General features: G+C 40.9%; 1 protein-coding gene across 1 annotated transcript in view; it reads right to left on the reverse strand.

Annotated features, from left to right (window-relative positions):
- The window catches only part of ATG14 (autophagy related 14), a 34,744-nt gene extending 12,377 nt beyond the window's left edge, over positions 1–22,367 (reverse strand). Inside the window, exons 1-5 of the mRNA XM_081124263.1 lie at positions 22,131–22,367; positions 7,431–7,493; positions 5,988–6,030; positions 3,752–3,833; positions 1,751–1,988 (exon numbers count right to left, since the gene is read on the reverse strand). Of these exons, the coding sequence (XP_080980389.1) occupies positions 1,751–1,988; positions 3,752–3,833; positions 5,988–6,030; positions 7,431–7,493; positions 22,131–22,351 (647 nt within the window). The 5' untranslated portion in view covers positions 22,352–22,367. The remainder of the gene's footprint in view (positions 1–1,750; positions 1,989–3,751; positions 3,834–5,987; positions 6,031–7,430; positions 7,494–22,130) is intronic.
- Between the last annotated feature and the right edge of the window lie 219 nt (positions 22,368–22,586).

Consider the following 22,586-nt stretch of genomic DNA (forward strand, 5'->3'; position numbering starts at 1 on the left):
AAAGGGTTGCAGAGGCCCACAGAGGTCCACAGGCCACAGTTTGAGAAATGCTGGTCTAAAGAGTGATGGGAATGAGAAGTCATAGCAGTACAAATGCACAGGAGGGAAGAACACAGTGTGTTTGGGGAGCAGAGATGATCCGTGGGGTTGTGTGTAGAATGCACAAAGGAAGTGCTGGAAGACAATGTTGGAAAAGTGGGCAGGAAATGGGAGACTAGGAAGGGCCTTCTGCGCTGCACTGAGTTTAGATTCTGTTCTCTTGGCCAGTGGTTCTCGACCCTTTTTCCTTCTGCCACATGCACAGCGTAACTCCTACTGTCACAGATAAGCCTGGGGTGAGGAGACCATGGCCAGTTCCAAGCTGTGCTGCTGCTTCCTCCTCCCATTCAATCAAGTTTGAGAAATGTGAACAAGAAATTTAATTACAGGGATAACTTCCACATCATCAGCTTAAAAAAAGTAATGGTATATAATAATATATACTAATATAAAAAATTAGAACAGCACAGGTAGAAAGGAGAAAGTTTTTCTCCATGTTTTCTCTTCTGCAACTCTTGTGTGCAGTTGTTAGTCTCCTAGGTGACCTAAAACCTGCAAGCGTCATCTTAGTCTTTGTCTATTGGAGTGTGCTTAACACTGGTATCTTGGCTCGGAGAATTTTTTTTTGACCAATACGAAAGTTTATTTAACAAAAGTTCAATGTTTAAATGTAGATGAACTGATTTTGATATTGTAGTAAAACAGGTGGAGAGGGGACTGTGGAAGCAGCTGATTTCTCTGGTGAACACAGCCATTTTTATATTCATTCTAAGGCTTCTGACAAGATGATACTATTTCCTCATATTACCCCCATTCCAATATTGTCTGCTGCCTGCTAGTTGTCATCTCCATGCATGCATCTATCACAAGATTCATAAAGGGATCAAATCCTCCAATATTCCTTGGACATGATGCCACCATTTAATTTCAACGATAACTTCTAGTCTGTAAATTTTTTTAACTTGGGAGCGTGAGCCTTGCTCATAGTGTCTAGTCTGTGAGTTCAGAGATACCTCCAAAAAGGAATTTGTGGCCTTTCTCACACTGCCATTCTCACACTGCCACGGCAGGCACAGCCCATGAGAATTTCATATGGCATAATGCTTCTGTTTTGTCAGCTTTTTTGTTCCCTTTGGCCTGGCCAGCTGTCTTTGATTCATGAGGGTATCCATGTACTACTGCTTAAGAGCAGACTTAGGATAGCTGGTGCTCGACAGCAGCTAGTCACCAGTAAAATGCTGCTACCAAGTAAGAAACACCAAGCACCAGGCGCTTTCTCCCATTTCAGTTCATGATTTCCATCTAAAGTGGGCATTTATTATCCCTGTATAACACAAAGAAATAAGACTTCAAGGTTCGAGAACCTGCCTCACAGCACTTAACCAATAAACAACCCAACTGGGATTGCAGCCAACATCAGCCATCACATGGCTTTGATCAGGAGTGAGTCAGCACCTCATCGGGAAGCTGACAGAGCACACAAGTTAGGGCCCCACTGCTCTGAGGGCCACCGCCCTTTACCTTGGCTGCCTCCCCAACTTCATGCAGTGTGCAGTGTTTGCTCAAGCAGATAAGACTTCATTCAGTTTAATTACCAGGAAAACCAATGGCCCTAGAATGAGGTCAAATAAATAAGGTGATGACACACTTGAAAAGTACTTGGTCTTTGGAACCTGAATTATTCTAGAGTCAAAAGACTTGGTTACTATACCTCGCACCAGTCTTTACTTCCTCGATTGGAAAAATGACAGACGTGAGCTCTAATATATGCGATCGCCGAAGATTTGCCAGGCGCTCATAATGACTTTTTAAGTCGATGGTCTTTTTTTCTACTAGGTCACCAAGTTTTCGATTGTGCCTCTGAATCTTCTCCTTTTTCTCTTGATGCCGTTGTGCTCGAGTATAAAGCTTTTGGTTCTTTTCCTTGGTTTTGAGAAGACCTTCAGAATCTAAAATAAATCACACTCAACAATTATCTCTACAAATAGTTCCTGGAATCTATTAACTCCCTTAAAACTGTTTGCAAAAGGTTGTGAGCATGGCAACCAGCCTGCATTTATGTTCTAAAGAGCAGGGTTCCTGAGCCCAGCAGGCCATCCGAGCCACTCAGAGTAGTGCACTCAAAGTGGGGCCTATGGATCTCGTCTGATTTTACCAATCAGACAAGATAAGTACAGAAACACAGACTACGTATAGAACGTTTTTTCTTTGACGTGGCAATCTGACACTGCCATAACATTCAAGTGTGTGATCATTCTTCTAGTAATTTATTTTATTGTGCTTTTTAAAAGTATTGGTATCGGTTTATGACAGACTGGAAATCAAAGAGAAAAGGCTGGTCTTTTACTACAGACAGTTTAAGAACCACTGACCCAGGCCCCATGCACAAGACTGTAATTTCCTCAATCCAGGGTGGGTCCCAGATTGTCTCTCTAGGTTTTAAAGGTTACCAGGTCACTCTGCTAGGGATGGAAACCACTGTTTCAGGTCCACTCCACTACTTTAGAACCATGTCTTTTATTTTCCATGATTGTTGCTTTTGTATTTTGGTGTAAGGAATCTATTAGAACTGATTAAAGTTTTCAACTTGTTCATCAGAGAAATGCACAAGCTCAGTAAATTCAGCAATTTCAGGAGGTTCTCAGATGCCTGGCAGCAACCCCCTGGTGTGAACATCAAGGCAGGATGGGGAGAGAGGGTGCACCAAGGGTAAGCGATGAACCCCTAAGCTGCGGCTGGACCAGAGGCTTTGGAGATGCATGCAAAGCCCAGCGGGCGTGGTCCCGAGCCCCCTTCATCATGCCGCCCTGCTTCTCTAGCATATTAAGCATGTGAAACTCCACATGAGAACTTTACGAGGACAAACCTTCAAAGGAAGCTTTTGCACCCTGCGAACCACTACAAGATTCTGCTTCTGAAAGCAATGACTAGAGAAGGGATTCACAAGGTACGACAGTGACTTATTCTAAACTTTAAACACTGATCTTCAGAAATACACAAAATATTTCCAAGGATGCAGTATTTCTAAGAGGACTCTCTTAAATTTTGATAATTACCTCTGATAGAGTATCAATAAAAATACAGATTAAAATATATAGACACACTATAGAAGAAGAAAAATAGTACTCTGTGCCTCTGGTGGGAACTAATAACTATAAATGGGTACCAAGTTAGGCTGAGTCACCAATTAGCAAAGGCGAACATACTTCCTTAACTTTTTAAAGTAAGAAAGGTAGCAGGTTATTTATTTTAATCCTCATCCAAGAATATTTTTTCCCTTGTTTTTCAGAGAGAGAGGGAGGGAGGGAGGGAGGGAGGGAGGGAGGGAGGGAGGGAGGGAAGGAAACACCAATGTGAGAGAGAGACATCAACTGGATGCCTCCTGCACACTCTGACCAGAACCAGGGATGAGCCTGCAACCGAGGCCCACGCCCTTGGCCGGAATTGAACCCGGGACCCTTCAGTCCACGGCTCGAAGCTCTAATCACTGAGCCAAACTGGCCAGGGCAGGTAGCAGGTTATTTAAAGGGCTTTATATAAGAACTCCTACCCAAAGGTTTCATAAGGAGAGGAAGGCAAGCAGTAAACCTTCCAGGTTGCTGTTGCCCCACCACCCCTCCTCTCTTTTTCTCTGTCTCTCTAGTTTATTAATCCCATGAAATTCCACATGAGCTCTTTATTAGGGCTGGAGGGAGGGGGTCAAATTACTTACTTTTCTTCATTTCTTCATTTCCTTTACATATTGTTTGTTTCAACTGTTCAATCCTCATCTTGCAGGACATTATTTTCCATCTCTTAAAAAGTATGCAATAAATATCAGAAATGTTGGTCTCATAATTAATATGATTATCTACCTGGTATCACTATTTTTTAGGTATATCTTAGAAAACATAATGAAGACCATGATATTTACTATAGCTTTTGTAACTATGGTAAATTACCAAGAAGAAAAAAAATAGTGTTATTCTGTTTCATTGCAGAAGCTGCTAGAAAATTAAGAGAGAGAAATTCACAGGGAAGAGTGTGGAAGGATACTCTCTTAATATGCTCTGTCCAATATATAGCTACTGGTCACACACGGCTATTTAAGTCAATTATAATTACATAAAATAAAAAATTCAGTTCCTTACTCACACTACCCATATGTCACATGCTCAACACATGTAGCTAATGGCTACCATACTGGTCTGTGTAGGTACAGAACATTTGGGTCACCACAGAAAGTTCTATTGATGTCCTGCCCTAAACTCTTAGTGCTAGTTATAGAGGAGTCCACTGACATCACTGTATTATCTCACTGATACAATAAACATACATTATTTTCAAAATAATTAAACTGTGATAAAAATAGAAATTTTTTTTTTTTAAATATATCTTTATTGATTTCAGAGAGAGGAAAGGAGAGGGAGAGAGAGAGAGAGAGAGAGAAGCATCAATGATGAGAGAGTCATTGACTGTGCCCGCAACCCGGGCATGTGCCCTGACCGGGAATCAAACCCCGATCGCCTGGATCCCAGGTCGACGCTCAACTGCTGAGCCACGCCCGGCCGGGCTAAAAATAGAAATTTTTTGAAAAGTATATAACTAATAGAAGATTTCTTGAAAAGCCTCAATGATATGAAACATGAAATTTCCTCTTTACATTACCAGGATTTAGGTATTGCTTCCCCCAAGGAGAATGAAGGATCAGTAAAAACTCGACCTAGTAGTCAGTTTAAAAATATAGTTATTCCATAATGCCCCCATAAATGTGACTAATTAAAAGCTTAAAACAGCATTCAAATGTTGGTAGTGTTTGGTAGTATAATAATACGAAGTAGGTTACAAGGATGTTCTGGTGGGCAACATGCTAACCTTGCCAATGGAGTGAGAGACATCTGAAAACAGGTTTGTGGGGACGGGTGGATTCAGAAGGGGCAACGAGATGTCTTCAGTTTTAAAAGTCTTTAAGAATCAATATTGAAATTTTTGATCGAAACATTAGAAAACAGTACAGGGAATGCAGAAAAATTGGGATGGGATTCTTTATAAATGGCCTTTTATAATCTTTTTCTCTACAGCATATTTTGTTTCTATAACATTCAAAGCATGAATAGAATTTACCTACATTACAAATGTTCTTTAAATTATTTAAAAACTATGAATGATGCTTATTATTGTGAAAAAAATTACACATCGAAGATGAGAAAAGAGAACGTAATTGTTAGCCTGACTCCCCTTCCCATTCCTCGGGGGTAATCTCAATTCAAGTTTGATGTGCATCTTTTCAGACTTTTTAGAGTATATTTCTGTTTAAAGCACACACAGAAACTGAACCATACTTAACTCTAGCCTACACTTTTTGATTTTTCATTAAGAAATATATGCCGGACATCACTCTGTTTCAAAACATGTAGATTGACCAAATTCTTTTTAACAGCTACACAATATCGTATTTATTGCATCCCGACTAATTAGCATTTAGTTTATTTATATATTAACTTTACTATTAGTGCTGCAATCAGTTCTTTATCCATAAGTCTGCATTCATGTGTATTTCCTTAAGAGGAAAATTGCCAGATATACCACATGTGCATTTAAAAAATGAACAAAAAACACTTCCCCCTATTCTCATTTTCTTTTTCGTTCACTTTTCACTTTTCATCATTACTCCATCTAAAGTATGTGTGTGTGTTTATGATGAGTAAGTTTTCTCTAAAAGGATAGCCCATTGTTCTTATATTTCTATGTCAATACCAGACTTCATAACTAACCTTTATGACAGCTCCCTAATTAACTGTCAATACCCAGTTTTTGGTATCTAGATAAAATATTTGAGAAGCCCACACTACAAATATATTCATAGGGAGGACTTCCAAAAATGAGCAAAAACATTTTTTTAAGCTCTACCAACTTAACATGTAACCTCAAGTACAAACAATATTATTTAAATAGTTCTTAAAGCTTACCAACTGATCTGTTATCCATTTTCCTTCCATAGCTTTTAATACCCTGTATGGAGAAGAGACAGAATAAGCTCTTAAAATAATTAAATTTTCTGAAGCTCAAAATGTAAAATCAACAACTTTTTAAAACAAGTTCTTATAAATGGCTAGAAACAGCAAAGTGGGACTGAGGCATTTAAAACAGTGTTCTCCAAATTCTGTTCTCTGCAACTTTTCTCATCTCCTTCCCTTTGCACTTCTAACACAACTCAGAGCCTTTCCATAAGCGTTCATAATAAACTTCCACAACAGCCAGAGCCTTTGTCTTCAGTAATAATTAATTATCGGTCATAATTAATGATAGTTATGAGAATTCATGACTGAAAATGCTAAGATCATCACCCAAAGAGGAGGCACAAGCCAGTATGTGCAAGTATTTGTTTTATGAAGTGTTCTGTAGAAATAAAAGTTTCTGCCCTGGCCGGTGTGGCTCATTTGGCTGGGGTGTTGTCCCATACACCAAAAGGTTGTGGGTTCAATTCCTGGTCACGGCACATACCTTTGTATTTGATCCCTGGTCGGGGCACGTGAGAGAAAGCAATGGATTGATGTTTCTCACATCGATGTTTCTTTCTCTCTCTCTCTTCCCCTACCCCCCTTTCTTAAAAAAAAAATAAATCATTAGGCATGTCCTTGGGTGAGGATTAAAATAAATGAATGAATGAATGAATAAATGTTTCTGTGATTGAATAAATTAGGGAAATAACTGAGTTAAATTAATCCAAGCAGGTTCCTCTAATGCAACGAACCTCAGAATATTTAATCTACTTAGCAATGTGTTTATCAGGCTCAGGGTGTGTCTCCAGAACAGTGACTGGGTCAGTTTGAGAGAGAAGGTTCTACAGGAAAATTCTTAAATCCAGAGTGAGAGAGATACATCAGAGGTGCTCAAGTTAATAACTCAGATTCCCAGGGCTCCCCCTGACCTACTAAATCAGAAATCTGAGGACAGGATTTTAAGAATCTGTATTTTTAACCATTACCTCAATTAATGAATTCTGATATTGATGATCTGTAGATCACACTTTGCAAAAACACTGATAAAGAAGAAAGGTAAATGGAAGCAGTAACATACTATAGGTGCTACCATCACTAACTTAAGACCAATATGCCTACTGTCCGGGACCCATTTGCCACATATTAATGATCAGGGCTGGGGGCTTGATTCATTAATCCTGTCACTGACTGCCTACTATGTACAGGAACTGGGTCTGATCCCAATATTTTCTAGAAACTTGATAGATCTCCTATGTTGCTTCTCCAAGATGCACTGCTCTTCCATACTTTCAGACTGTATCCTAAATTTAGTAAATTAGCAATCCCTATCTGTATACCACAGCAGCATTGAATTAAACCACATGGTGACTAGATAACCCCCACAAATTAAAAAGCAAAATGAAAACTCACTCTTTCTGAAATTCTTCTTGTTTGCTCTTAAGTTGGCTTAACCGTTCCTTCTTGTCTATAAACCTGTAAGAAGAAAAATCACTGTTTTATATAAATATTTATGTTTGGTTTTTTCAGTTCAATCAGATTATACAAACTCCTGGGAGCCAATCACTTCTACAGATTCATCTGGAAATGACACTGTCTTAAAAGTAAGTACTGTATACAACGTCTCAGTGGGATGCACGTAGCTGCTCACCACTTGGTTATTTTATTTTATAAAATATATCTTTATTGATTTCAGAGAGAGGAAAGGAGAGGGAGAGAGAGAAACATCAATGATGAGAGAGTCATCGATCGGCTGCCTCCTGCACGCCCCCGACAGGGGAACTGAGCCCACAACCCGAACATGTGCCCTGCCCGGGAATCGAACCATGATGTCCTGGATCCTAGGCTGACGCTCAACCGCTGAGCCATGCCTGGCTGGGCACCACTTGGTTATTTTAAAACTAAGTTCAAACTCTCAGCTTCAAAATTCTTTCATGAGTTTATAAAATGTCTACAGGTTTCCACCCCTAGGTTAAATTATTTTCCTATCAGGCACATGAGAGTACTAACGTGAATTTGAATTCAAAGAAAGTGAGGTTTCTGTTATAAAAATAATTTTAATTATTAAGCTTAATTTAATCCTGTTCTCATCTATCAATTTGTTCCTTATAGTTTTTAAAGTACAGTTTTTTTTCTCACTGATTTTATTGTTAGTCATTGCAGGTTAACAAGTTACTTAGTAAAAGTTATTAAAAGGAAGGGATATATTGCAGTTCATTTTTTCTGTCAGTCTTCTACTCCTATCATTATTATTTTTGTCCTATTATGTTATTTGGGGTTTAGTTTGCCCCTTTTTGCAGCTTATAGTGAAAAGTCAAATCATGATTTTATGCCCCCTTTCCTTGTTAATATAACCATATAAAGTAAAAATCTCCCTCTAAGTATTGCTTTAGCTACATCGAAAATTTTGATGCAGTGTATTTTCATTAACATTTAGTTTGAAATTTCGTTTTCCCTAAGATTCCTTCTTTGATTCACAAGTTATTTAGAAGTGTATTGTTTAACATTCAGATATATGGGCTTTACTAGGTAACTTGTTACTATTTCCCTGTTTAGTTCTGATGTAGTCACAGAATATACAGTGAGATTTCAGTCTTTTGATTTGAAACTGCTTTATGGCCGTGGTGGAAGTTCCATGTACACTTGAAAGAATGTGTGTTCTATAGCTCCTGGTACGATGCTCTATAATGTCAGCTAGCTGAAGATGGCTAACAGTGTCACTCAAGATCTTCCAGATCTGTGCTGTTCAATATGGTAAACACCAGTCACACGTGGCTACTGAACACCTAAAATATGGCTTGTTGCTTAATAAGAATTTGATTTTTTAAATTGCATGACTAACACTGTGCAAGTGAATTTCAAGTGAGTTAACAGTGGCTCACTATTTTCAAAGAAACAATGGTAATGCCACATGCTATGCAACATGGTATGGAGCCTGTCTCCCGAATTTCTAGCCTAAATGAAAACAATTTAACAGAACCGTACCAGCCCTAAAAACCACTTCCTTACAATAATCTAGAAGTCTCTCTAAAACACTATTTCTATAACCCCATGTTTGAAACATACCCAAAGATATCTACTTCTAAATGGAAGGGATAAAATGGTTTAATTATGACCGTTTAATAGTCACTGAAAATGTACAATACATAATATATTTAAAAAGCAAATCAGGCAGTATTATATGTGACAGAATTCTATTCTTATATGATGACTAAGTTAAAATTAAAAATTCAGTTCCTGCCCTGGCTGGTGTGACTCAGTTGGTTGAGTGTCATCCCATGCACTGAAAGGTCTCCAGTTCGATTCCTGGTCAGGGCACATACCCAGGCTGCAGGTTCGATCCCCAGTCAAGGAGTAGGATCGATGTTTCACTCTCACATTGATGTTTCTCTCTCTCCTCCCCTCTCCCACCCTCCCTTCCTCTTTCTAAAATCAATAAAAACATATTTTTAAAAAATTCAGTTCCTCAGTTGCACTCACCACATTTGAAGAGTCCCAAATGGCCGGCAACTACAATATTAGACTGTGTAGAAACAGAACATCGTGCCAGAAAGTTCTATGGGTAGCACTGCAATGGCCTACTGGTGGTTACTGCATGAAGCAGTATTAAAAATCTCAGAAACCAATGTGGATGTAGACAAACCCATAGATTTATCAATTAACTTATCAGGCTTTTACTATGTGCCTGCAACTTATGAAAAAGAATCTGCCACAATATTAAGAAATTTAATGATATATTAGAGCTGTGTACTCTTGGACATATTGCTTATTTGTTATATGCTTCCATTTCCTTGTATCAAAAATGAGAAACTAATGTGGTATTTATTTCTATCTCACTAAGGCAATGTGGTGATTCATGTTCTTATAACCTAAGGGAGATGACAAACTGATAAGACTAATCAAATCCTGCAAAAAAGGACTGACAGGGACGATAAAATCTTCCTTTTAAAACTTATGAAAGTTCTCCTTTCAGATCTGTCATAAAAATGCCACTCGCTTTGCACTAGAACAAACTGGGGTGATAAACAACTCTGCCCAACTTTATAAGAGCTGGTTGATTCTCTTGGGTTTTGTTAAAAAACACACAAAAGAAACAAAATTTAAAACAAATATACAGATAACAATAGGAACAATAAACAGAAGATAATTCCCGCTGTACCAAACACTTCATGAGTCATGTTATCCTTCATGAAGGAAATTAAAAATAAGTGGTGTTAACAAATCTAAACAGCAGATGATATCAAAGAATGTGGCTGGGTCAGCATTTCAACTGCTCATCAGCACACTCATCCATTCTCTGTGTTCTCCAGCCCACTGCTCACGGTAATAAATAAAAAACTCACTCCACAATTCTGTGCTTTCTCAATATGGTTTCCAACAAGTGGAAAGATTAAGAAATAGTCATCATATTCAAACTAGTCTTAATGACACAAAAGGGGCCCTTGGCTGGTGGGGCTCAACTGATTAGAGTGTTGTCTTGTATACCAAAAGGTTGCAGATTCAATTCCTGGTCAGGGCACATATCTCCCCCCCCCTTTCCATTTTCTAAAATCAATAAGCAGCCCGCCAGGCGTGGCTCAGCGGTTGAGTATCGACCTAGGATCCAGGAGATCGGGGGTTCGATTCCCGGTCAGGGCACATGCCCGGGTTGCGGGCTGCAGCTGATCAATGACTCCTCATCATTGATGTTTCTATCTCTCTCTCTCCCTCTCCTTTCCTCTCTCTGAAATCAATATATATTTAAAAATAAAATAAAAAATAAAATAAAATCAATAAGCATATCCTTTTTGAAGATTAAAAACAAAAAAGGGGGAAGGAATCATATTTTATGTACTTTCAAGTTGAGCTTATCAAATAAAATATCTGGTATGTTTTTCCATGTCAGAACCTATAAAATCTATCTCATTCTTTAACAGGTACACAGAATTTCATCAAATAGACATCATATAATTTATTTATATAAACTCCTACTGAACAATGCCATTGCTTCCAGTTTTTCACTGTTATCAATATTATAAATGAAATCCTAGCACACAAATCTTTACAAGCTTTGAAGATTTTCTATGAGAAATTCCTACTAATAAAATAAATAGCTGGGTCAAATATTTAAATGCAAAATTCTGGCAGTTATTTTTAAAGTTCTTCTGAATCACTTAATATAATTCACAACCCCACCAGTAACAGAATCTGTTTTTTCATACTCTCCCCAAACACTGCACATTTCTTTCTAGTCTTTGCTAAACCAACTGGCCTCCCATCCCTTTCCCCCAAAGATAGTTCATAATTCATTTTGCTAGAAATGTTGAATGCCCTTTCCTATCTAATTAGCCACTAACTTTTTTGTTATTCTTGTCTATGTCCTTTATCCATTTTTCTATAGTTTTTTTTAAGGGTTATTAGGGAAATCAGCCATTTTCCTTTTATACATCTTAAAAATTCCCCTCCCCTGGCAACCTGCTTTCTGACTACTCACATTTCTGTTCTACAGAATTTTCCAGTTTTTATGCAGGTACATTTACCTTTTGTTTGTTTAATGACTAGTTTCTGTGTTGTTCCTGAAAGGAATCTACCAGTGGACTTATACCACGCACCATGGTGTTTACAGCACTGTTTCTTATATTCTCTCCTAATTTATTTATTTTTAAATATATCTTTATTGATTTCAGAGAGAGGAAGAGACAGAGATAGAAACATCAATGATGATAGAGTCATTGATCGGTTGCAGCCCACAACCCGGGCATGTGCCCTGACCGGGAATCAAACCCCGATCTCCTGGATCCTAGGTCGACGCTCAACCGCTGAGCCACGCCCGGCTGGGCCTCTCCTAATTTAAAAAGGCCTTCTATATTATTTATCAAATTTCTCCACTTACAAGACCTCCCCCCCTAAAAAAGTACTCCCTTAGGCCTGGCAGGGCATGGCTCAGTGGTTGAGCATTGACCTAGGATCCAGGAGATTGTGGTTCGATTCCCAGTCAGGCCATATGCCCGAGTTGCGGCTCATCCCCAGTCGGGGGCGTGCAGGAGGCAGCTGATCAATGACTCTCTCATCATTGATGTTTCTCTCTCTTTCCCCCTCTCCCTTCCTCTCTCTGAAATCAATAAAGATGTATTAAAAAAAAAATACTCCCTTAATTAAATTGACTATTGACCCCTAGATTCTTCCAAACATTTGCAAATAATTATTTTTTCCTGTTAAAAAACCCCCTTAAATTGACTTTCAAACAGTCTCCCTTCAACAAAGGCTGATGGGAATGAGGAGAGGAGTGGTCACCCAGCACCCAGGTTCTACAAGAGACGGCGCACCACCCAGTTCAGGCTTCAGAGGGAGCTTTCTGGGAGATATGCCTATCAGGGCAAAGACCTGGGGATGAGCTAGAGCTGTCTCTGTTAAGGGAAGGAAGTCATTACAGGCAGAGGAAATTCTGTTATTTCACAAGGTAAAAAATTAATTTCTCCTGCATTTCAACACGCCAAGTGGGATAACAAGGATAGAAGTGTGTTGCTAATGAGTGTGAGCCTTGGCCATTGACAATCACGGGTGACTGAGATCTATACACAGGTCAAACCATTCATATAAATCTGTCCCATATTACCAGAAAAACAGCACCAGGCAGACGCTCTATTAGGGATCAACCTTAATCTGTGCTAGGTGATAATTAACATCATATAATATCTACAACTTACTGAGCACTTAGATGTCCCAGGCACAGAACCTTTCACAAAACAACTCTAATCCTTCCACCTGCCTGCCCAGTCCTTTCACTCATCCTAGGGGTATATGTTTACTTCATGCCTAGGGTTATGGCAATAGAAAGGTCTGAGAAACACAACAAATGTTATAAGAAAGGAAAAAAAAAGAACCCACACCAAAAAAACCACAAAACTTTCAAAAAGCAATTGAGGGCCTTTAAAAAATCTTCTGTCACCTTCTTCATGTATTTCTGTACTTTACAATTTTCTACAATATTCATATACACTTTCACAACCAGAAAAAAACATATCATACAATTAAAATTCCTCATGTTCCCCTTCTGAGGATCACATCTACTATAAAAATATATACATAACCCTCTTAAAGTATCTAAAGTTCTTAAGTCTTGAGACAGATTACAATTTGTGGGTTCCTTAAATATAAGAGGGAGAAATTAGCACACGGTTTTTAGGTCAGTGGTGGGGAACTTTAGCATCTCTGATTTGGGCCCAGGTTGTGGTGGAAGAGCTAATGACTATTTTGTATATAAAACTAAGACAGTGAGGCTTCTTCTCAGGTGAGAGCACAGATGTTCCTGGGAGAAGAGAAAACAGCAATCTCCTTATTTAAGTGGGGACAGTTAAAGAACTAAATAATTCTTTTTTTTTTTAATTTATCTTTATTGTTGAAAGTATTACAGGTGTCCCATTCCCCCCCCCCAATTGACCCCCTCCCCAGGCCTTCACCCCATCATTGTTTGTATCCATGGGTTATGCATATATGCATATAACTTCTTTGGTTAATCTCTTCACAGCCTCCACCCCCCTTCCCTCTGAAGTATGATCGTCTGTTACATGTGTCAATGTCTCTGGATCTATTTAGTTCATCAGATTCTTTTGTTCATTAGCTTCTTCTTAAAGAAGACCCTTCAACATTTCCTGTAGTGCTGGTTTGGTGGTGGTGAACTCCTTTAGCTTTTCCTTGTCTGAGAAGCTCTTTATTTGACCTTCAATTCTAAATGATAGCTTTGCTGGGTAGAGTAATCTTGGTTGTAGTTCCATGTTTTACATCACTTTGAATATTTCTTGCCACTCCCTTCTGGCCTGCAAGGTTTCTGTTGAGAAATCAGCTGATAGTCATATGGGTGCTCCCTTGTAGGTAACTAACTGATTTTCTCTTGCTGCTTTTAAGATTGTCTTTAACCTTTGGCATTTTAATTATGATGTGTCTTGCTGTGGGCCTCTTTGGGTTCCTCTTGTTTGGCACCCTCTGTGCTTCCTGGACTTGTAAGTCGATTTCTTTCCCCAGGTAGGGGAAGTTTTCTGTAATTATTTTTTCAAATAGGTTTTCAATTTCTTGCTCTCTTCCCTCTCCTTCTGGCACCTCAATAATATGAATGTTGGGACTCTTGAAGTTGTCCCAGAGGCTCCTTATGCTATCTTCATATTTCTGGATTCTTTTTCCTTTTTGCTTTTCTGGTTGGGTGTTTTTGTTTCCTCATGTTCCAAATTGCTGATTTGATTCTCAGTGTCCTCTGCTGTTGATTCCCTGTAAATTATTCTTCATTTCAGTTCGTGTAGCATCGATTTTCTCAATTATTTTCGTCATACTCTTACTAACGTCCTTGAGCATCCTTATAACCATTATTCTGAACTCTGTATCTGTTAGCTTGCTTGGATCCATTTCATTTAGTTCCTCTTCTAGAGATTTCTTCTGTTCTTTCCTTTGTGACATGTTTCTTTGCCTCCGCATTTTGGCTGCTTCCTGGTGTTTGTTTCTATGTATTAGGTAGAGCTGCTACGTCTCCTGGAATTTGTAGAGTGGCTTTGTGTAGTAGGTGTCCTGTAAGATCCAGTGGCTCAACCTTCCCAGTCACCTGAGCTGGGCCTTCTAGGTGCTCCCGTGTGGGCTGTATGCACTGTTCTGTTGTAGTTGAGCCTTGGTTGCTATTGGCATCACTGGGACGAATTGACCCCCAGGCCAATCAGCTGTGAGGACCAGCTGCAACTACAGCCAAAGAGCTGCTGTGCTCGAGACACCCCTATGGAGGAGGATTTACTTCAGTGGAGCTTTGGTGTTCACCAAGTGTGTCCCTTAAGTGTGTCACTCGTGGATGTGGTAGGGCTGTAATCCAGCCTGGTCGAGTCTGACCACCAGGTGCACTGTCTCTGAGGCCTCCCTGGAGGTGCAAAGTCAGCCTGTGCCAGTGCCTTGCCCAGGGCCACCCAGCATGAGCTACACAGCAAAGCATAGTTGGCTGCTACTTGTGCTGGGCTTGGAGGTGTCCAGGAGAAGCCAAGCTATGAGCCAATGCAGGCTGCTGCTAGTGCCAGGCCTGGGGCTGCTTATCAAGCCGTGTGGGGCCCGCTGCTGCTTGTTTGAGAGATTTTAGGAAAGTCCTAAGCATGAGGCTCGAGAGGCCACTTGCACAGAAAAGCCCCTGGAAATGGCCTGGATGAGCTGCAGGTGGGGAGGGCGGGGCCTCCGGGAATCACGGGGCGGGGCCAACGGTGAGAGTCAGGTGCTGGCCATTCAAACATGGCGCCTGCCTGCCGGCTGTGTGTGGGGAGGACTCGCCAAAGGAGCCATGGCCTCCGCCAGCCCTTCTGCCTGGGAGGAAGCCGCCCCTCCGCCTCTCGCCCGGATCTCAGGCAGGTTAGTTCCTCCCCGAGTGTCCCAGGTCCTTTCAGGCCGCTGCCCGGCGCTGGGCTCAGAGGGAGCGTCCGAGTGAGTCCGTGCGCGGGCCCTTTAGGAGGAGCTGCTGGGGCTCCCGCAGCCTCCGCCACCCTCAGGGACAGTCCCCGCTGGTTTCACAGCCCGGAGTTGTGGGGATGTCTCTTCTGGCCCTGGAGCCCTGGGCTGGACCCCCGATGTGGGGCTGGGTCCCCTCACTCTGGGAAACCTCCGCTGCCGAGAGTTTCAACAGCAGCACCGGGTGTGGGCCCGGGGCCACATCTCTGCGATTCAGCCCTGATCCGCCCGCGTCTCCGGTCCCCCTCCTATGGTCTCAATGCTCCTTCAGTTCCCTGGTTGTGGGGCTTCTGTCAGATTTCAGGAGGCTCCGAGTGACGGTGGTTCTGTATTTTAGTTGTGTTTTTGATGTGGTTGCGGGAGGCGGCGGGTGCAGCTGTTACCTACGCAGCCATGTTGTTTCCTCCGCTCAAGAACTAAATAATTCTTGAATTAAGATACTACTAACCACAGTAAGAATTACTAGCCATCAAATTTTTCTTCCTTAAATTCCTTAGGTATACAAGGGTATGATGTTTATGGATAAATGCAATAAGGAAGAAATACGGTCCTTGTCAGGATGGTTCTTTTATGTTAGAATATTTAGGATATGAGAAAGTATAGTAAACACACTCCACTGGCAGGAATGAAGGTTAAGTCTTTAGTAGAAAACAGAAACAAAGTATTGTTTAGTTTCCTCACTTACAAATGGGAATAATGCTTATATGCCTCGGTTACCAGGATTAAGTAAGAGAAATGTGAAAGCATCAGACACAGGCACTTGACATACAGCACATAATACACTCATCTCCTTTTTCTTCATTACATTGAGTGATGCAGCACTTCATCTTACTAATATATTAAACTGAACTATATATATAAAAGTACAGTTCTAATCTGGAAGCGAACTTAAGATTTAGCATAGTCCAGGGAATAAGTAAGGAAAACTCTTCTGTTTCTTCACTTTTAAAATAGGTCTGTGGTATGGAACAAATGGCAGATAACAAATGTGAAAGCCTCTTATAAATTCTAAAAGGTGTAATGATGAGAGCAGCCAGTGATACTGACTGAAAACGAAAGTTATATTTTCTTAGCAGATCTACAAGTATAGGCGTCTATACAATTAATAGGCTGCACAGGATGGGAGCTGAGACCCTTCCTGAAGGACACAATCAAACAGCAGTAAGATTGATTAATTCTTGTCTAAAGATGGGAGTCCAGCTACCTGTGGAGCTTTTGTTCTAAGTTGGGTATACAAACATGGGCCCAGAACTGAATTCTTAAGACAACAGATTTTTATAGACAGGCTATAGTTACTGAGAACTGAAAGAATACTAGAGGGAGAACAGAAATATCTAAAAGATAATTTTTTTGGATGTTGGTTGTGCCTTCCTCTTGAAATCTTCAGTAATGTCTAAATTTCTCGCTCATCCTTTATCCCACTTCAGTTTGTTTAGTGCCCATATTTCTGTTTCCTGGTAAAAGTGTAATCATATATCCTTAAACCTCATCAGTGCAGGTAATGCTGCATCATTCCTGAAAATGTACTTTCTGCCTTTTTAATCCACACTTTAAAATAACTGGTTCCTAAACCAGAAGACAAATTTTCCTGGTGCCACAGTCTCTTGGTATCCTCAGATTATGTTCCCCATCCCATTCCTACACCTATCATAAACCAGTAACTGACTTGTTTCCAGTTTTGACTGAAAAGATGACTTCAATTTGTCATTCCCTATTGGGCAACAGTGCTATTTTTGGTGTCAGATAAATGTATAATCCAGAAAATTATGTTCCTGTTAAAAGACCTGTATTTTAAAAAGTTCACCAGCACAAGATCCAAAGATTGTGTTGAGAGTGCTGCTTAATATCATTCCTCTTCATCTCTTAAAGAAGCACAGAAGTTAAAAGGCAGATGGAAAAGTAAAGAAAATGGGTATTGTCTTAGGACTGGGGCCAAAGTGGGAGATGAGGAAAGGATCGTGTTGGTGAGGGTACCATGGTATAAGGAAGTCTTCCCATTGAACAACAAAAAAATAGTGAGTTTAGGTATTTTTCAACCAATCTTATCAGCCAACTCATGCTTTTCACAAAATTATATAAAGACACATGTTCCCTTCTTAGGAGTCCAAGGAACTAATTATTGTCTAACTAATATTAGTCTTTAATATCGAATTTTCCTTGAACTATTAAACCATGAAAACCTGTATATTTAGCTAGTCCATTTATGAAACCTAAAAAAAATACATTTACAAGAACTTTGATGTGCCTTATCACATTCAAGATCCATGCAGGCACAGCTCATTTGGCTAATTTACTGAAAAGAATCAAGAGGTTAAAGAAGGGTTTTTAAACTGTGCTGTAAATCTCCATATTTTATTTCCAAGTGATTTCCCACAGTTAGTGAGGAGCTTTTCAAAGAGTCTAAAAGCAAAACACAGAATACAAAACTTTGATAAATACTAGACAGATTATCTCACAACCAACCTTTGACCCCCACAATTTAAGGCTTATTAGTAGTCAGTGTAAATCCTTGAGAGTAAAGACCTGCCTTTCTCCTCTGTAACTGCACCCAGTGAGAGCTCATTAAACATGATTTTGCTATTAGGACAATGGTCCTGGGTCTCAAGAGATTCTTTCATCCTGGCCTATACTCAGCACTGTTCTGGAAATGATTAAAAAAGACTCCTTTTCTCAGGGAATACACAGTTCAGCAAAGGGGACAGTGAAAAGTGAAATGAAGCTGGCTGAGCAGACCAATTTGGCAGTCTTACTGTTCCCAAACCCTAAATTTTCTTTTGTATTTCTCAGTTTTGAATGGTTCTGGTATTTGCTCTTTTTTTATGTTGATCAGAAAAAGAAAACCACTAGAACACATCCCTCTTCTGAAAATTCACTTTAATGCTCAGATTTAGCAAAAAAATTCCGTTTTTAAATGCCTACCATGTGCTACCTATTGCTGCTGCGCAAAGCACTGATCTGATTGAACAAAACCGGAATTCATGCCTTCATGGAACTACATCCTGAATTTGGAGCTCCCTCAAATAACATTACACATCATGCTCAGTACTAGAAGGGATTCAGTACTGTGATAGGAAATAATGGGGCTGGGGAAGAGGGGGTGAAGTGTGAGCCTACCTTAGTGAAGGTCAAGAAAGGCCTTGCTAAAGAAGTGACATTTAAGTTATGGCAGAAAGAAGATGCAATCAGATGGTAAGTGTTCAAGGCAGAGGGAAGAGCAAGGGAAAAAGCCCAGTGGTGGAAAAGTTTCATGTGTTTAAGGACTTGATAGAAGGCCCTGACTATGGAGCAGTGAATATGAGGGAGCATGCATGGCATGAGTTTATTTTTGAGTGCTTAATATATGCCAGATATCATGCATCCTCTTATGTAATCACTACCAGAAACCCACGAAGTTAGAAACTGTACCATTTCCAAAATAAATAAACAAGCATAGGCAAATTAACAAACTTTTTCAAAATCACATAGCAAGTGGTGGAGCTTGGACTCGATTCAATGCAGTATCAATCCAAAGCCTACATTTTTAACTCCACCTTACAGCCAAAGTTAAAGGTAAGCAGTAGCTAAATCACATGGGACTTTATATACTACGGTAAGGAGCTTGAATTTATTTCTTAATTAATTAGATTATTATTTTTGCACTTTAAACACAGTGGAAAGTCACTGAAAGGTTTAAGAGACTGGTGCAGCCACTATGGAAAACAGTATGAAGTTTCCTCAAAAAATTAAATATGGAACTACCATTTGACCCAGTGCTCCCACTTCTAAGAATACATCCTAAGAAACCTGAAAGACCAATTAGAAAGAATTTATACACCCCTATGTTCATAGCAGTGCAATTTACAATAGCTAAGATCTGGAAACAGCCCAAGTGCCCATCATTAGATGAGGAGATGAAAAAGCTGTGGTCCATTTACACCATGGAATACTATGCAACTATAAAAAAGAAGTATATCTTCCCCTTTGGGACAGCATGGATGAAACTGTACAGTATTATGCTAAGAGAATTAAGCCAGTCAGAGAAAGACAGGTATTACATGATCTCACTCATATGTGAAATATAATGAACAAAATAAACTGATGAACAAAATAGATACAGAGACATAGAAGCACGGAACAGATGAATCTCAGATGAAAGGCAGGGGTGGGGGAGTGGGTGGGGAGAGATTAATCAAAGAACTTATATGCATTTATGCATAACTCATGGACATAGACAATAGTATGGGGAAGGCCTGGGGGTGGGGTGGATCAATGAGGGGGCAAAGGGGAGGGACATCTTGTAAATACTTTCCACCATAAAGATAAATTTAAAAAGAAAGGTTTAAGCAAAACAATAACATCTGATTTACTTTTCTACAGTGGCTGCTGTGTGGAGGCCAGAGGGAGAGTAGGAAGGGCAATCTGGAATAGAAGTAGACAAATTCAAGATCTATTTTGGAGCAAATCAGACTTGCCAGTGATCTGGATACATGGTATTTAGAAAAAAGGAAAAGTCTAGGATAACTTCCAGGCTTCTGATTTAGTAACAAAGGGATCACCACCACGGATAAAAATGAAATGATTCAGGATCAGACAAAGTTTGGGAAGGAGAAGTAGATTCATTCAATCATTCAACAAATCTTATAAGCATCTACTATGTGAGAATAAAGCAGAGTACAAAACGAACAAAGTCTTTCCCTCACAGAGCTTACATTTTTGGAGTGGAGGGCAGTTAGACATATTAATATGTAAGCCTTAGATGGCAATAAGTGCTATGGAAGACAATAAAGCAGGTAACCTGGGAAAGGGGGATACTATTTTAATTTAATGGTTAAAAAGAGTTTCCCTAGTAAATGAGCAGAGGCCTAAAGGAAACAAAGGAAGCAGCACGGAAGATTTTTGAAGAGCTCCTAGCAATCTGGTATAGCAGAGTAGGTAAGGGAAAAAAGGACAGATCAGAGAACAGGCAATGCAGAACTCTGATTAAGGGTGTTGGGTTGTTTTGGTTTTGGTTTTTGGCAAAACCTTTCAGGAAACCCCTGAAAGATTTCAAAGAGGAATGAAGAAGTGGTGTTACTCTGGTTGCAATATGGAAATAATGCTGTAGGGGAGCAAAAGTGGAAGCAGAAGCTCAAGAGGCAATATTCGTTTGGTGGATCAACCCAGGTAGTGATGAAACAGTCAGACTTAGGATAGCTTTTGAAGAGTGCATAGAATTTGTTGATGGGACTAGATAAGGTAGCATTAAGAGAGGAGTCAAGCAAGACTAAGTTTTTTGGCCTGTACCAAAGAAGAATGAGGTCACCATTTACTGGGTTGGCACAAGCACGGGAGGAACAGATTTATGATGGAAAATAAGTTCAGTTTGCCAAGATAGAGATACTTATTACAAATTTAAATATAGATGTTGAGCAGGCAGCTGTTTTCTGGACCCGAGAGAGGTCTGGTTTGGATAAAGCCTGGCAGCCTTCAGCATACAGACAGTATTTAAATCATGAGAACAGAAGTAGGAAAACGTACAGATAGAGGATCCAGAACTGAACCCTTGAAAAACTCCATCATTCCCACATTCCCGTCTCATACCAAGTATTCTTACAATTAAACTGCTTTAATTTTTAAAGCTATCACTTACTAGATCAGTTTCTAAAGTCATCAAGTGCATCAACCACACACAGCGATGAACTAAAAAGATTATATTCTAAAATCTCCTCAAGACAGAACCCCCCCCCCCAAATCCATTCATGATCAGAGGAAAACTAGGAACTCTAAACATTTCCAAAGTTAGAGGTTGAGCAAACTACTGTTAAGTGCATGCATGATATGTGGGTCTAGGATGTCTGGATCTTAATTCTGATCCCTACACTCATTTATGAGACCAAGGGGAGGGCCCTTACCGTGCAGTTTCCTCAGCAATGAGTTGGGGATAATAACTTATTGAGTTGTAAGTGAATTAATACCTGAAATTTTGCGATCAAAAAGTTAGCTATCTTACTATTATTGACACTAAGTTACTGAAACAAAACTGTGGGGGGGGGGGAGGGGAGAGACACTTGAACTGAACACACTAATTCTTCAATTACCTTAACCAAGGACTTGTAGCTGTTTTCAATTCTCTTCAACTACGGGCTTACAGCTCCTTGTCTGGATTTTCAAACAAAGCCAAAACATACCCCCAAACTCTTTAGCATCCAAAACAATCAGGGAGCAACTCGCTAGTCCCAGTTCACACAGAGTAAGCATGCCTGATAACAAGGGCCAGCTGTGACACAGGCTTCCAGGGCTCCAATCCCTCGCAACCAGTTACTTGATTCCCTTCGGGTCTCTCCTCTAGAGAATGAATGTGTTTTCGGAGAGAGGTTAAACCAAGCCTTGATTGGGGGTGCAGCAAAGTGCCGAGAATCCATCTCTAAGGCAGCAACAGGGAGAGACTTCTCCCGAGTCACCACCTACCCATTCTCCCGGGCACCCAGGAGCACGGCGGGGTCAGACTCCCCCCGGGTGAGGAAACGGCGACCTTCCCTCACCTAACCCCCACCCCGACCCTGCTCCCTGGGAGCAAAGCAGATACCCTCCGACGTCCCCCTTCTCTCGCGGGATTCCCGGGTCCAGACCTGGGCCTCAGGCTCCAGCCTCGGGCGCGGAGCCGAGGAGACACCGGGGGAAGAAACAATAGGGCCGTGGCGGCCGCCGTACCTCTCCCGGTCGCGGCCGTCGAAGTAGACGAAGTCGCCGTTCTGGACGCACTTGGCGCAGGTCAGCCGCCGGCGGGTGGTGTTGCACAGCGGACACCGCTCGACCGCCACGTACAGACCCTCGGCGTCGTCCACCGAGTCCACCAGGTCCCCGGCGGCCGGCCGGGGCCCGCAGCCAGGAGCCTCCGGCGCCCGGGCTCCCTTCCCACTGGGAGACGCCATGATAGCCTGAGAGCAGAGCCAGTCACGTGGGATTTTGTTTTCAACCAGATGCATCCTGGGCGAGGGGGAGGGGCCTGGGGAGGCGCCGGGAGAGCCTCCGGCGGGCGGGCGGCGCTGTTGCCTTTCCCGGCCGCCGCGGGGCGGCGGGTCTGGAAGCCCGGTGAGTCCGTCCGAGGGGCGAAGAGCCAAACAAAATGGCTTCGGCGCTGGATCGAGCCAAGGCCACAGGTTAACG

Source organism: Miniopterus schreibersii, assembly GCF_964146895.1.
Source record: "Miniopterus schreibersii genome assembly, chromosome: 1".
In the NCBI taxonomy this organism is placed as follows: Eukaryota; Metazoa; Chordata; class Mammalia; order Chiroptera; family Miniopteridae; genus Miniopterus; species Miniopterus schreibersii.